Below are 12,925 nucleotides of genomic sequence, written 5' to 3'. Positions count from 1 at the left end.
AGAGATGGAGAGATAGAGAGATGAGAGATGCTCGAGGCATTGCTTGATGAGCTGTTTATCGTTTTGGATTTTCATTCGAAGTTTAGCTTTTGCCGTGTTTAGTAGAATATAACATCTGTTAGCCAAAGGAATCATGCTGTTTTTAGATGATTAATTGCTTTGACAGTGTCAGTCACTAGCTGCTAGTCTGCTGAGCTAATAAACATTGAGCTTTCTTAGTTATGGTGCAACAAATCAGCACAGTTCTCTTAAAAGGCTGTGATTTGTGACTGACATAAAACCGAAAATGGCGGAAGCACTCGGCGGGTCAGGCAGCATCTGCGGAAAGAGAAACTGAGTTCAGGTTTCATTTGCTGACAGATCTGAACCATCAACTCTGCTTTTTCCACATCTGCCGCTGTCTGACCTGCTTGGTATTTCCAGTATTTATTTTAGAATTCCAGAAATTAGAGAGCAGAACTGCAAGGTGAGAGGGGGAAAGTTTAATGGAGATGTGGCAGGGCAAGTTGTTTAACACAGAGTGTGGTGGGAGGCTGGACTGCACTGCCAGGGGTGGTGGTGAAGGCAGATACAGCAGTGGTGTTTAAGAGGCTTTTAGGAAGGCAAATGGAATGGAGGGGTATGGATCACATACAGGCAGATTATATTAGAAAATAACTGCAGATGCTGGTACAAATCGAGGGTATTTATTCACAAAATGCTGGAGTAACTCAGCAGGTCAGGCCGCATCTCGGGAGAGAAGGAATGGGTGACATTTCGGGTCGAGACCCTTCTTCAGACTGATGTCAGGGGGCGGGACAAAGGAAGGATATAGGTGGAGACAGGAAGTTAGAGGGAGAACTGGGAAGGAGGAGAGGAAGAGAGGGACAGAGGAACTATCTAAAGTTGGAGAAGTCGATGTTCATACCACTGGGCTGCAAGCTGCCCAAGCGAAATATGAGGTGCTGTTCCTCCAATTGGCGGTGGGCCTCACTATGGCACTGGAGGAGGCCCCATGACAGAAAGGTCAGACTGGGAGTGGGAGGGGGAGTTGAAGTGCTCGGCCACCGGGAGATCAGATTGGTCAACGCAGACCAAGCGCAGGTGTTGAGCGAAGCGATCGCCGAGCCTGCGTTTGGTTTCGCCGATGTAAATAAGTTGACATCTGGAGCAGCGGATGCAATAGATGAGGTTGGAGGAGGTGCAGGATAAACAGGCAGATGCCACGTTTAACTTGGCATCATGTTGGGCACAGACATTGTGGGCTGAAGGGCCTGTTCCTGTGCTGTACTATACTATGTTCCAGGTTCTAGAATTGCAGTTCTTTGTTTTGTAGTTGCTTTCAATGAGTTGTGAGAGCTGTTTATTTTACAGGGCTGGGAAGAGGGTTTAGTTTAATTTAGTTGAGAGATACAGCGCAGAAACAGGCCCCTCGGCCCACCGGGTCCGTGATGACCAGCGATCCCCGCACACTAACACTATCCCTACACACACTAGGGACAATTTCACATTTACACCAGGCCAATGAACCGACAAACCTGCATGTCTTTGGAGTGTGGGAGGAAACTGAAAATCTCGGAGACCCACGTAGGTCACGAGGGGGGGAACGTACAAACTCCGTACAGGCAGCACCCGTAGTCGGGATCGAACCCGGGTCTCTGGCGCCACAAGCGCTGTAAGGCAGCAACTCTACCGCTGCGCCACCGTGCCGCCCCAAAATTATTCGTTGTCATCGTAGCTCTTTATTTTGTAGTTGCTTTCAGTGAGTTGTGATTGTTTATTTATTTTGCAGGCCTGGGAAGAGGGTAGACAATAGACAATAGACAATAGGTGCAGGAGGAGGTCATTCGGCCCTTCGAGCCAGCACCGCCATTCACTGTGATCATGGCTGATCATTCTCAATCAGTACCCCGTTCCTGCCTTCTCCACATACCCCCTGACTCCGCTATCCCCTAGAGCTCTATCTAACTCTCTCTTGAATGCATCCAGAGAATTGGCCTCCACTGCCTTCTGAGGCAGAGAATCCCACAGCTTCACAACTCTCTGACTGAAAAAGTTTTTCCTCATCTCAGTTCTAAATGGCCTACCCCTTATTCTTAAACTGTGGTCCCTGGTTCTGGACTCCCCCAACATTGGGAACATGTTTCCTGCCTCTAACGTGTCCAACCCCTTAATAATCTGCTGATGTGCACAAGGTGTGAGTTAGTTGGACAGCCTGTTAGACAGAGAGAGAGACAGACACAAACTGACTACAGGCATTGCTCTGATCAGCCAAGCCCATACACTACCTTCTTCTCGTGTGCCAGGACTGAAGACTTCCCTGGCTCGTAGTCAAAAATACTCTTCGGCTCAGCACGATACCTCCGCGTGTCCATCTTCTTGTCCAACGGCCCCAGGTTGTTCCTGAAAGAAGCAAAACATATTCAGGGACACACAAAACCTTAAAAAAAAGTATATTATAACATGGTCCAATAACACTGCTGCGCTGGTCAAGAAGGCACAGCAACGACTGTTCTACCTAAGAACACTGAAAAAGTCTGGTCTACCCCAACAGCTGCTGACGACATTCTACCGCTGCACCATAGAAAGCATCCTAACGCATGGCATCCCTGTGTGGTACCTCAGCTGCACGGAGGCAGAGAGGAGAGCTCTTCAGCGGGTAGTCCATAGAGCTCAGAGGGCCATCGGAACACAGCTACCAGACTTGGAGGGCATCTGTAACACACGATGCCTCAGAAAAGCCACCAGCATCCACAAAGACTCCTCACACCCCTGCAATAGTCTGTTCGAACTTCTACCATCGGGCAGACGATACAAGGCCTTCTACGCCCGCACCTCCAGACTCAGGAACAGCTTCATCCCCAGGGCCATAGCTGCTATGAACCGGTCCTGCTGAGCCGGATGGTCACATCGCACAGTGAACCGGCACAGATCTACTTGCACTTTATTCTGTTTTAAAGCTGTTACAATTTGTTGCGTTGGGTTGCTGTTGTTTAAATTAACTAAATTATTGCATCGTATGGGAGGCGCATTCCCAATCTCGTTGTACCCCTGGGTACAATGACAATAAAGATATATGGTATTGTATTGTATTGTATTGTATTCGTCTAAATTCTTCAGTCTCGAAACGTCACCAATTCCTTCTCTCCAGAGATGCTGCCTGTCCCTCGTGGAATTACTCCAGCATTGTGTGTCTGTGTTATATGATTCATCCCCTCTGGAGATAGAGGGACAGATAGATGGAAGGGAGAGAGAGTTAGATAGAGCTCTAGGGGCTAGTGGAATCAAGGGATATGGGGAGAAGGCAGGCACGGGTTACTGATTGTGGATGATCAGCCATGATCACAATGAATGGCTCGAAGGGCCAAATGGCCTCCTCCTGCACCTATTTTCCATGTTCTATGTTGTAATATTTTTCCTATGCTAGTGGTGTTCACAACATAGAGGAAGAAGGGTCTCGACCCGAAAACGTCACCCATTCCTTCTCTCCTGAGATGCTGCCTGACCTGCTGAGTTACTCCATCATTTTGTGAGATAAATACCTTCGATTTGTACCAGCATCTGCAGTTATTTTCTTATACATCAAGAGGATGGTGGTTTAAGGAGTGAGGAGTTCCTTCCCACGTGTAAGGAGTGGATGTGGAAGAGGGATAAGATGGAAGCAGTTCGAACAAGTGATCGATGGTCGGCGTGGACTCGGGAGGATGAAGGGCCAATTTCCCTGCTTTATCTTTCAATCAATCAATCAATTAGTTTAGTTTAGAGATACAGCGCGGAAACAGGCCCTGTGGCCCACCTAGTCTGCACCGACCAGCGATCCCCACACATTAACACTACCCTACCCACACTAGGGTCAACTTACATTCATGCCAAGCCAATTAACCTACAAACCTGTACGTCTTTGGAGTGTGGGAGGAAACCGAAGATTTCGGAGGAAACCCACGCAGGTCACAAACTCCGTACAGACAGCGCCCATCGTCAGGATGGAATCGGGGTCTCTGGCGCTGTACGGCAGCAACTCTACCGCTGCGCCACCGTGCCGCCCAGAAAGAGTCATTGAAACCCTACCTCTCAGAGAGTGGCTTGAGTGAGGATGAGCGGGTCGGTAGGGGCAGGGAAGCTGATCTTCGCTCGATGTACTCAGAGTCAGTGGTGTCCATGGCACTCTTGGAGCGAGGCATAATGGTTTGACTTTTCACTGTGGGAAACAGAAAGGACAAGTCAGTGGAGCAAAACAATAGCAATATTACTGGAGACACAGGATGGGGGATGGCAGCTTTCTTCAGATCCTGGATGAAGAAACGTCCCGACCCGAAACGCCACTCATCTTTTTTCTCCAGAGATGCTGCCTGACCAGCTGAGTTACTCCATCACTTTGTGTCTGTCTTTGGTGTAAACCAGCATCTGTCTTATGTTGAAAGACTGGATCGACTAGGCTTGTATACACTGGAATTTAGAAGGATGAGAGGAGATCTTATCGAAACGTATAAGATTATTAAGGGGTTGAACACATTAGAGGCAGGAAACATGTTCCCAATGTTGGGGGAGTCCAGAACCAGGGGCCACAGTTTAAGAATAAGGGGTAGGCCATTTAGAACTGAGATGAGGAAAAGCTTTTTCAGTCAGAGAGTTGTGAATCTGTGGAATTCTCTGCCTCAGAAGGCAGTGGAGGCCAATTCTCTGAATGCATTCAAGAGAGAGCTAGATAGAGCTCTGAAGGATAGGGGAGTCAGGGGGTATGGGGAGAAGGCAGGAACGGGGTACTGATTGAGAATGATCAGCCATGATCACATTGAATGGCGGTGCTGGCTCGAAGGGCCGAATGGCCTCCTCCTGCACCTATTGTCTATTGTCTATTGTCTATCTGCAGTTCTTTCTTTCCAGCAATATTATTCACCAACTCCAACTCCACTGTAGAAACTTTTCTTTCTGTTCAGAGAGGGCGGATGTCACTGACCCTGCTGGCCTTCACTGTCCTCGCCCGGCACGGTGGCGTAGCGGAAGAGTCGCTGCCTTCCCGCGCCAGAGACCCAAGTTCGATCCTGACTACGGGTGATGTCTGTACGGAGTTTTGGTCTCCTAATTTGAGGAAGGACGTCCTTGTAATTGAGGCAGTGCAGCGTAGGTTCAAGAGATTGATCCCTGGGATGGCGGGACTGTCATATGAGGAAAGATTGAAAAGACTAGGCTTGTATTCACTGGAGTTTAGAAGGATGAGAGGGGATCTTATAGAGACATATAAAATTATAAAAGGACTGGACAAGCTAGATGCAGGAAAATGTTCCCAATGTTCGGCGAGTCCAGAACCAGGGGCCACACAGTCTTAGAATAAAGGGGAGGCTATTTAAAACTGAGGTGAGCAAAAACTTTTTCACCCAGAGAGTTGTGAATTTGTGGAATTCTCTGCCACAGAGGGCAGTGGAGGCCAAATCACTGGATGGATTTAAAAGAGAGTTAGATAGAGCTCCAGGGGCTAGTGGAATCAAGGGATACGGGGAGAAGGCAGGCACAGGTTACTGATTGTGGATGATCAGCCATGATCACAGTGAATGGCGGTGCTGGCTCGAAGGGCCAAATGGCCTCCTCCTGCACCTATTTTCTATGTTTCTATGTAGCACCAGTACATGGCGAATTAGGGGAGGGCACCTAATTATTAAGGGGTTTCAGTCAGAGAGTTGTGAATCTGTGGAATTCTCTGCCTCATGTGCTCCCGATCTATCTGGAACCCAGGCTAGAAGGCCTGAATGGTCACCTCAGCTGCAAGGAGGTTAACAGTTCATCACCCGATGGAAGATACTCACCATCCTCTGAGCAAGGGTAGCATGAGGAATAGTCATCCAGTTCATCATCTGGAAAGAAAGGCACTCCATGAGAAAACAACCCTCAGACTAAGTCGGAGTGAACCCGCACATTGACTCTTCGTGTTCACACAGTAACTGCCTTTAATGGAGTTTGTATCAACTATCCTAATGCATGGTCAGACGGACAGAGTTAGAGGATACAGTTACATGGACATACTGCACACATGTCCCAATATCAGCAGTTTGTGCATGATTCAATGACTTTAGCTACTCTGTATACAGTTGCCAACTTTCTCACTCCCAAATAAGGGACAAAAGGTGATGTCACCGCCCCGCGCCCATGTGACCTCACCCAGCCAGCGGCCACGTGCTCCCGCTCCACCAATGGCGGCCGCCCGGGCCGGGAGGCGGGTTGCCTTGCAACCTCCATTAGGCGGTGCCCGGGCCTCCGGGTCTACACTGTCCGGGCCTACACTGTCCTGGAGCTAAAATGTCGGAAATCTAAAGTGTCGGGAGCTAAACTGTCAGGACCTACAGCGTCGGGGCCTACAGTGTCTGGGCCTACAGCGCCCCCACGGGCCTAATACGAGACAAGGGTGGTCCCGTACGGGACCAGCCAATTTAGGCCAATATACAGGATGTCCCAGGTAATACGCGACAGTTGGCAGCCCTAACTCTGTACCAGGGCTAAGGTCCAGAAACGATATTAAACAAACAATGAGAATAAAAGACACAGAGGGCTGGGGTAACTCAGCAGGCCGGGCAGCATCTCTGGAGAAAAAATATGGGTGACGTTTCGGGTCGGAACCCTTCTCCAAGCTGTTGTTCAGACTCAAAATGGCACCCGTTCCTTCTCTCCAGAGATGCTGCCTGACCCGTTGAGTTACTCCAACTTTTTGTATCTATCTTCGGTATAAACCAGCATTGGCAGTTCCTTCCTACACAATGAGAAAACAAAATGTCTATTTAGCAAACTAAATCCTAAACAGGGGAGCTTAATGTTAGTTAATGATTCATTTTGGCTGTGATTAATAGGAATTCAATACATATATTTATCCCATTTCACAATCCCATCATATCCCAAAGAATTCTGTTGCCAAGTTAACCATTTTTTGAACCATAGGGCAGGCTCTGGAGTTTAGAAGAATGAGGGGGGACCTCATTGAAATGGACCAAACAGAGAGGATGTTTCCACTAGTGGGAGAGTCTAGGACCAGAGGTCATAGCCTCAGAATAAAAGAACGCTCCTTTAGGAAGGAGATGAGAATGAATTTCTTTAGTCAGAGGGTAGAGAATCTGTGGAATTCATTCCCACAGACGGCTGTGGAGGCCAAGTCAGTGGATATTTTTAAGGCGCAGATTGACAGATTCTAGATCAATAGACAATAGACAATAGGTGCAGGAGGAGGCCATTCGGCCCATTGAGCCAGCACCACCATTCAATGTGATCATGGCTGATCATTCTCAATCAGTACCCCGTTCCTGCCTTCTCCCCATACCCCCTATCCTTAAGAGCTCTATCTAGCTCTCTCTTAAATGCATTCAGAGAATTGGCCTCCACCGCCTTCTGAGGCAGAGAATTCCACTGACTGAAAAAGTGTTTCCTCATCTCCGTTCTAAATGGCCTACCCCTTATTCTTAAACTGTGGCCCCTGGTTCTGGACTCCCCCAACATTGGGAACATGTTTTCTGCCTCTAACGTGTCCAACCCCTTAATAATCTTATATGTTTCGATAAGATCCCCTCTCATCCTTCTAAATTCCAGTGTATACAAGCCTAGCCGCTCCAGTCTTTCAAAATACGACCGTCCCGCCATTCCGGGAATTAACCTAGTAAACCTACGCTGCACGCCCTCAATAGCAAGAATATCCTTCCTCAAATTTGGAGACCAAAACTGCACACAGTACTCCAGGTGCAGTCTCACTAGGGCCCTGTACAACCGCAGAAGGACCTCTTTGCTCCTACACTCAACTCCTCTTGTTATGAAGGCCAACATTCCATTGGCTTTCTTCACTGCCTGCTGTACCTGCATGCTTCCTTTCAGTGACTGATGCACTAGGACACCCAGATCTCGTTATACGTCCCCTTTTCCTAACTTGACACCATTCAGATAATACTCTCCCTTCTTATTCTTACCAGCAAAGTGGATAACCACACACTTATCCACATTAAACTGGATCTGCCATGCATCCGCCTACTCACACAACCTGTCCAAGTCACCCTGCAACCTCATAGCATCTTCCTCACAGTTCACACTACCACCCAGCTTTGTATCATCTGCAAATTTGCTAATGGTACTTTTAATCCCTTCATCCAAGTCATTAATGTATATTGTAAATAGCTGCGGTCCCAGCACCGAACCTTGCGGTACCCCACTGGTCACTGCCTCCCATTCTGAAAGAGACCCATTTATCCCCACTCTTTGCTTTCTGTCTGTCAACCAATTTTCTATCCATGTCAGTACCCTACCTCCAATACCATGTGCTCTAATTTTGCCCACTAATCTCCTATGTGGAACTTTGTCAAAGGCTTTCTGAAAGTCAAGGTACACCACATCCACCGGCTCTCCCCTGTCAATTTTCCTAGTTACATCCTCAAAGAATTCCAGAAGATTAGTCAAGCATGATTTCCCCTTCGGCACAACTCCCCTGTTTTAGGACTTTGTTGCAAAATAGACAAAAGAATTTTCACCCCATTGTTTGTCTAATCTTGTTTCAGGACGTTGCCCTGCTAAAGTCTGAGATGCATTGAAGCAACCCGTTCACTGTCACCTAGAGTTGATAACTGTCCCGCACGGGACCACCCTTGTCCCGTATTAGTAGGGTTGCCAGCTTCCTCACTCCCAAATAAGGGACAAAGGGTGACATCACCCTTTGTCCCGTATTTGGGAAGTGAGGAAGTTGGCAACCCTACTGTCACCTCTGCTGCCTCAGAGAAAGGGTTGTTACGACATTGCCACTAAAGTCTCTGGTCCGGGAATGTGTTAAAAATGGGTTGTGTTAAAACGGGGTACTTGTAACTTTGTCGGCGCCCTTTATGTGGCAACGCTTTGCATACCTCAGGCAAAGAATACCACTGCGACTTGTCACATGTGACAATAAAGTATTCATTCATGAACAAGGATAAGTTGCAAAGCTTCAAGAAGACAGAATGAGATAGGGACAGGTAGAGAGTTTAAAATGTTTAAAGTCCTCTTTGTGCGTTATAATAATTCTGTGCTTTAAAGAAGGTAGAAACTGGGCATGCATAGCTCCCACTCACTGCAGTTTGCTTTAGTCAGATCCTGTTCTCTGTTGTCGAAGAGCAAATGGCAACCGTAAAACAATAAAATAAGGTGGAAAGGGTAACAGGACATTTGCTTATCTGAAATGGGGTGACATTTGTCTGTGTTTAGTTTAGTTTAGTTTAGTTTAGTTTAGTTTAGGGCCATTTTGGGCCCTTTTGGCCCACTGGGTCCGCGCCGACCAGCGATCCCCGCACACTAAAACTATCCTATCCCCACTAGGGACAATCTTTACATTTACCAAGCCAATTAACCTACAAACCTGTGCGTCTTTGGAGTGTGGGACAGAACCGAAGATCTCGGAGAAAACCCACGCAGGTCACGGGGGAGAACATACAAACTCCGTGCAGACGGCGCCCGTAGTCTGGATCGAACCCGGCGCTGCATTCGCTGTAAGGCAGCAACTCTACCGCTGTGCCACCGTGACCGCCCAATAAAGGTTCCCGGACGTGAATGGTCTGTGAGTGTTGTCGAACCATTTGGGAAGAAGGAAACTCCTAAGGTGCTTGCTACGGTCAACACAAGGTCAAAAGGGGCAGATGAATCTGTTCGTTGAGCCACCTCCTAGATTGCCCTCAGTGAACAATGCATTTGGCGCTCTTGAATAAAGGTAGACGCAAAATGTTGCAGTAACTCAGCGGGTCAGGCAGCACCTCTGGAGAGAAGGGACGGGTGACGTTTCGGGTCGAGACCCTTCTTCAGACTGATGTCAGTCTGAAGAAGGGTCTCGACCCGAAACGTCACCCATTCCTTCTCTCCAAGATGCTGCCTGACCCGCTGAGTTACTCCAGCATTGTGCGTCTACCTTCGATTTAAACCAGCATCTGCAGTTTTTTCCCTACGCGTTTTGCCGCTCCTGAATAAAGTCTTGACTGCCTCGCCCGGTCTTTGCGTTGTGCTTTAAAGTTTTCTTTGACATCATCCCTGGTCACGGAGCGGAGCACATTATGCTTAAGACAGTTCTAAGGCCACAGGGAGTAGCAGCGAAGCAAACAGTACCTTCCAAAATCTCTCTCTGAGCAACCTCTGAGAAGACATAGGTTGGGGTGTAAGTCTCTTTTTCTAGAAGAGAAATGGACAGGAGCGAAGTTGGGTGATGAGAAGATGCAACTTAAAGAGGAAAGCAGTAAGCCGGGAGCAAGAAATAACAACCACACAAGAACGCTGAGATATATCGTACTGAAGGAACTGGAGTTAGTCCAACACAAAGCCCGAAAGGAGCTGCAAATGTTTTTCCCGCTGAACCTTCTCTGAATTCCAAGGATTTTTGTAGAATCTGCCTCCGAATGGGCGGTGAATCTGTGGAATTCATCGCCACAGAAGGCCGTCAAAGGATATTTTTAAGGCAGAGATAGACAGATTCTTGATTAGCACGGGTTGTGGGGAGAAGGCAGGAGAATGGAGTTAGCAGGGAGAGATAGATCAGCCATGATTGGATGGTGGGGTAGACTTGATGGCCGAATGGCCTAATTCCGCTCTTATCGCTCATGAACTTATGAATACTGGGCTTGGCTGGCGAGAGTGGAGGGCCGTCGGAGAGGGAGGGGAGACCGCCAGAGAGTGGTTGCCCGTGTGAGGGCGAGAGGTCTGTCGGTCGAGGACGTGCAACTGAGAACAAAGAGGGAACCTGCATGGTGGCGGCGGTGTTGGGGGGGGGGGGGGGGGGGGGGGGGGCTGGTGGGACGCATGTAGGAAGAAGGAGCATCGGGATTACACTGAACGCTTCGTAGCTTTGTCGGTGCCTTTATGTGGCGACTCTTTGCATACTCTGTGACTGGTGTGCAAAGCAAAGAATTTCACTGTGACTTTATCACAAGTGACAATAAGGTCTCATTCAATCAATCGATCAAGTGCTCGGAGATAACATATCAGGGAGGATTCCTTACAGGGGGTGGTTGTGGAAGACCTACAACCCAGCCCAACCTTCCCCTCGCCGATCACCCACATACCTGACCAACACACCACTCACAGACGCTGGCATTTAGAAGGATGAGAGGGGATCTTATTGAAACATATAAGATTATGAAGGGGTTTGACACGTTAGAGGCAGGAAACATGTTCCCAATGTTTGGGGAAGTCCAGAACCAGGGGCCAGAGTTTAAGAATAAGGGGTAGGCCATTTTGAACGGAGATGAGGAAATACTTTTTCAGTCAGAGAGTTGTAAATCTGTGGAATTCTCTGCCTCAGAAGGCAGTGGAGGCCAATTCTCTGAATGCTTTCAAGAGAGAGCTAGATAGAGCTCTTAGAGATAGCAGAGTCAAGGGGTATGGAAGAAGGCAGGAACGGGGTACTGATTGAGAATGATCAGCCATGATCACATTGAATGGCGGTGCTGGCTCGAAGGACCGAATGGCCTCCTCCTGCACCTATTGTCTATTGTTTATTGTCTCCACCCACTGATTTTGGGCCCCATATCTGAGGAAGGATGTGCTGGCTCTGGAGAGGGTCCAGAGGAGGTTTACAAGAACGATCTCAGGAATGAGTGGGTCAGCCTATGATAATCGTTTGATGGCACTGGGCCTGTACTCGCTGGAGTTTAGAAGAATGAGGGGGGACCTCATTGAAAGGTACAGAATAGTGAAAGGCTTGGATAGAGTGGATGTGGAGAGGATGTTTCCACTGGTGAGAGAGTCTAGGACCAGAGGACACAGCCTCAGAATTAAAGGACATTCTTTTCGAAGGAGATGAGAAATTTCTTTAGTCAGAGGGTGGTGAATCTGTGGAATTCTTTGCCACAGAAGGCTTTGGAGGCCAAGTCAGTGGATACTTTAAAGGAGAGGTAGATAGATTCTTGATTAGTAACGGTGTCAGAGGTTATGGGGAGAAGGCAGGAGAATGGGGGAGAGATAGATCAGCCATGATTGAGTGGCGGAGTAGACTTGATGGGCAGATGGCCAAATTCTACTCCTGTCACCTCTGACCTTATGATCACCACATGCATGTACATCTAACCAAGAGATCACTGAGTAAAGCCAGCATTGGAAGCCAAACACTATCGTAGCGGCACGGTGGCGTAGCGGTAGAGCTGCGGCCTTACAGCGCTGGAGACCCGGGTTCAATCCTGACTACGGGCACGTCTGTACGGAGTTTGTATGTTCACCCCGTGACCGCTGTGGGTTTTCTCCGGGAATCTCCGGTTCCCTCCCACACTCCAAAGACGTACAGGTTTGTAGATTATTTGCCTACGGTGAAATTGTAAATTGTCCCTAGTGCGCGTAGGATAGTGTAAGTGCGCGGGATCACTGGTCGGCGCGGACTTGGTGGGCCGAAGGGCCTGTTTCCGTGCTGTATTTCTAAACTAAATTGCCTTAGCACAGCAACGTTTAAGAGAGGGTATGTTTAGTTTAGAGAAACAGCGTGGAAACAGGCCCTTCGGCCCACCGAGTCCGCACTGACCAGCGATCCCACACATTAACACTATCCTATACAAACTAGGGACAAATTTATATTTTATACCAAGCCAATTTACCTACAAACCTGCACGTCTTTGGAGTGTGGGAGGAAACCGAAGATCTCAGAGAAAACCCACGCAGGTCACGGGTGTGAACGTGCAAACTCCGTACAGACAGTACCCGTAGTCAGGATCGAACACGGTTCTCTGGCGCTGTAAGGCAGCAGGGGTTCTTATGTAACCCATAACCATATTAAAATAGAGTTGGTCTTGGATCATGTTCGGCACAGATACTGTGGGCCGAAGAGCCTGTTCCTGTGCTGTGCTGTTCGATGCTCTAAGAATGCACACTTGCCTCGGCAAGGCCAGCAGCAGAATCAAGGCCCAGTCTCACCCCGGTCACTCCCTCATCTCCCCTCTCCATCAGGCAAGAGGTACAGAAGTGTGAAAACGCACACCTCCAGATTCAG

At 48.4% G+C, this 12,925-nt stretch overlaps 1 protein-coding gene across 11 annotated transcripts in view; it reads right to left on the bottom strand.

Annotated features, from left to right (window-relative positions):
- sorbs1 (sorbin and SH3 domain containing 1) overlaps positions 1 to 12,925 on the bottom strand; it is a 138,321-nt gene that overhangs the window by 102,286 nt on the left and 23,110 nt on the right. For 9 of the 11 annotated variants that reach the window (XM_078428524.1, XM_078428526.1, XM_078428525.1 and 6 more), the window contains 3 exons: positions 5,781 to 5,828; positions 4,048 to 4,177; positions 2,268 to 2,382 (listed from right to left, as the gene is read on the bottom strand). In XM_078428524.1, the coding sequence (XP_078284650.1) occupies positions 2,268 to 2,382; positions 4,048 to 4,177; positions 5,781 to 5,828 (293 nt within the window). Of the gene's footprint in view, positions 1 to 2,267; positions 2,383 to 4,047; positions 4,178 to 5,780; positions 5,829 to 10,062; positions 10,126 to 12,925 lie in introns of all 11 variants that reach the window. The other 2 variants (XM_078428529.1, XM_078428523.1) reach the window with 1 other exon arrangement.

Source organism: Rhinoraja longicauda, chromosome 35, assembly GCF_053455715.1.
Source record: "Rhinoraja longicauda isolate Sanriku21f chromosome 35, sRhiLon1.1, whole genome shotgun sequence".
NCBI classification, from domain to species: Eukaryota; Metazoa; Chordata; class Chondrichthyes; order Rajiformes; family Arhynchobatidae; genus Rhinoraja; species Rhinoraja longicauda.
Note: the sequence above shows the minus strand (reverse complement) of the source record. Positions and strands in the feature narration are given on the sequence as shown.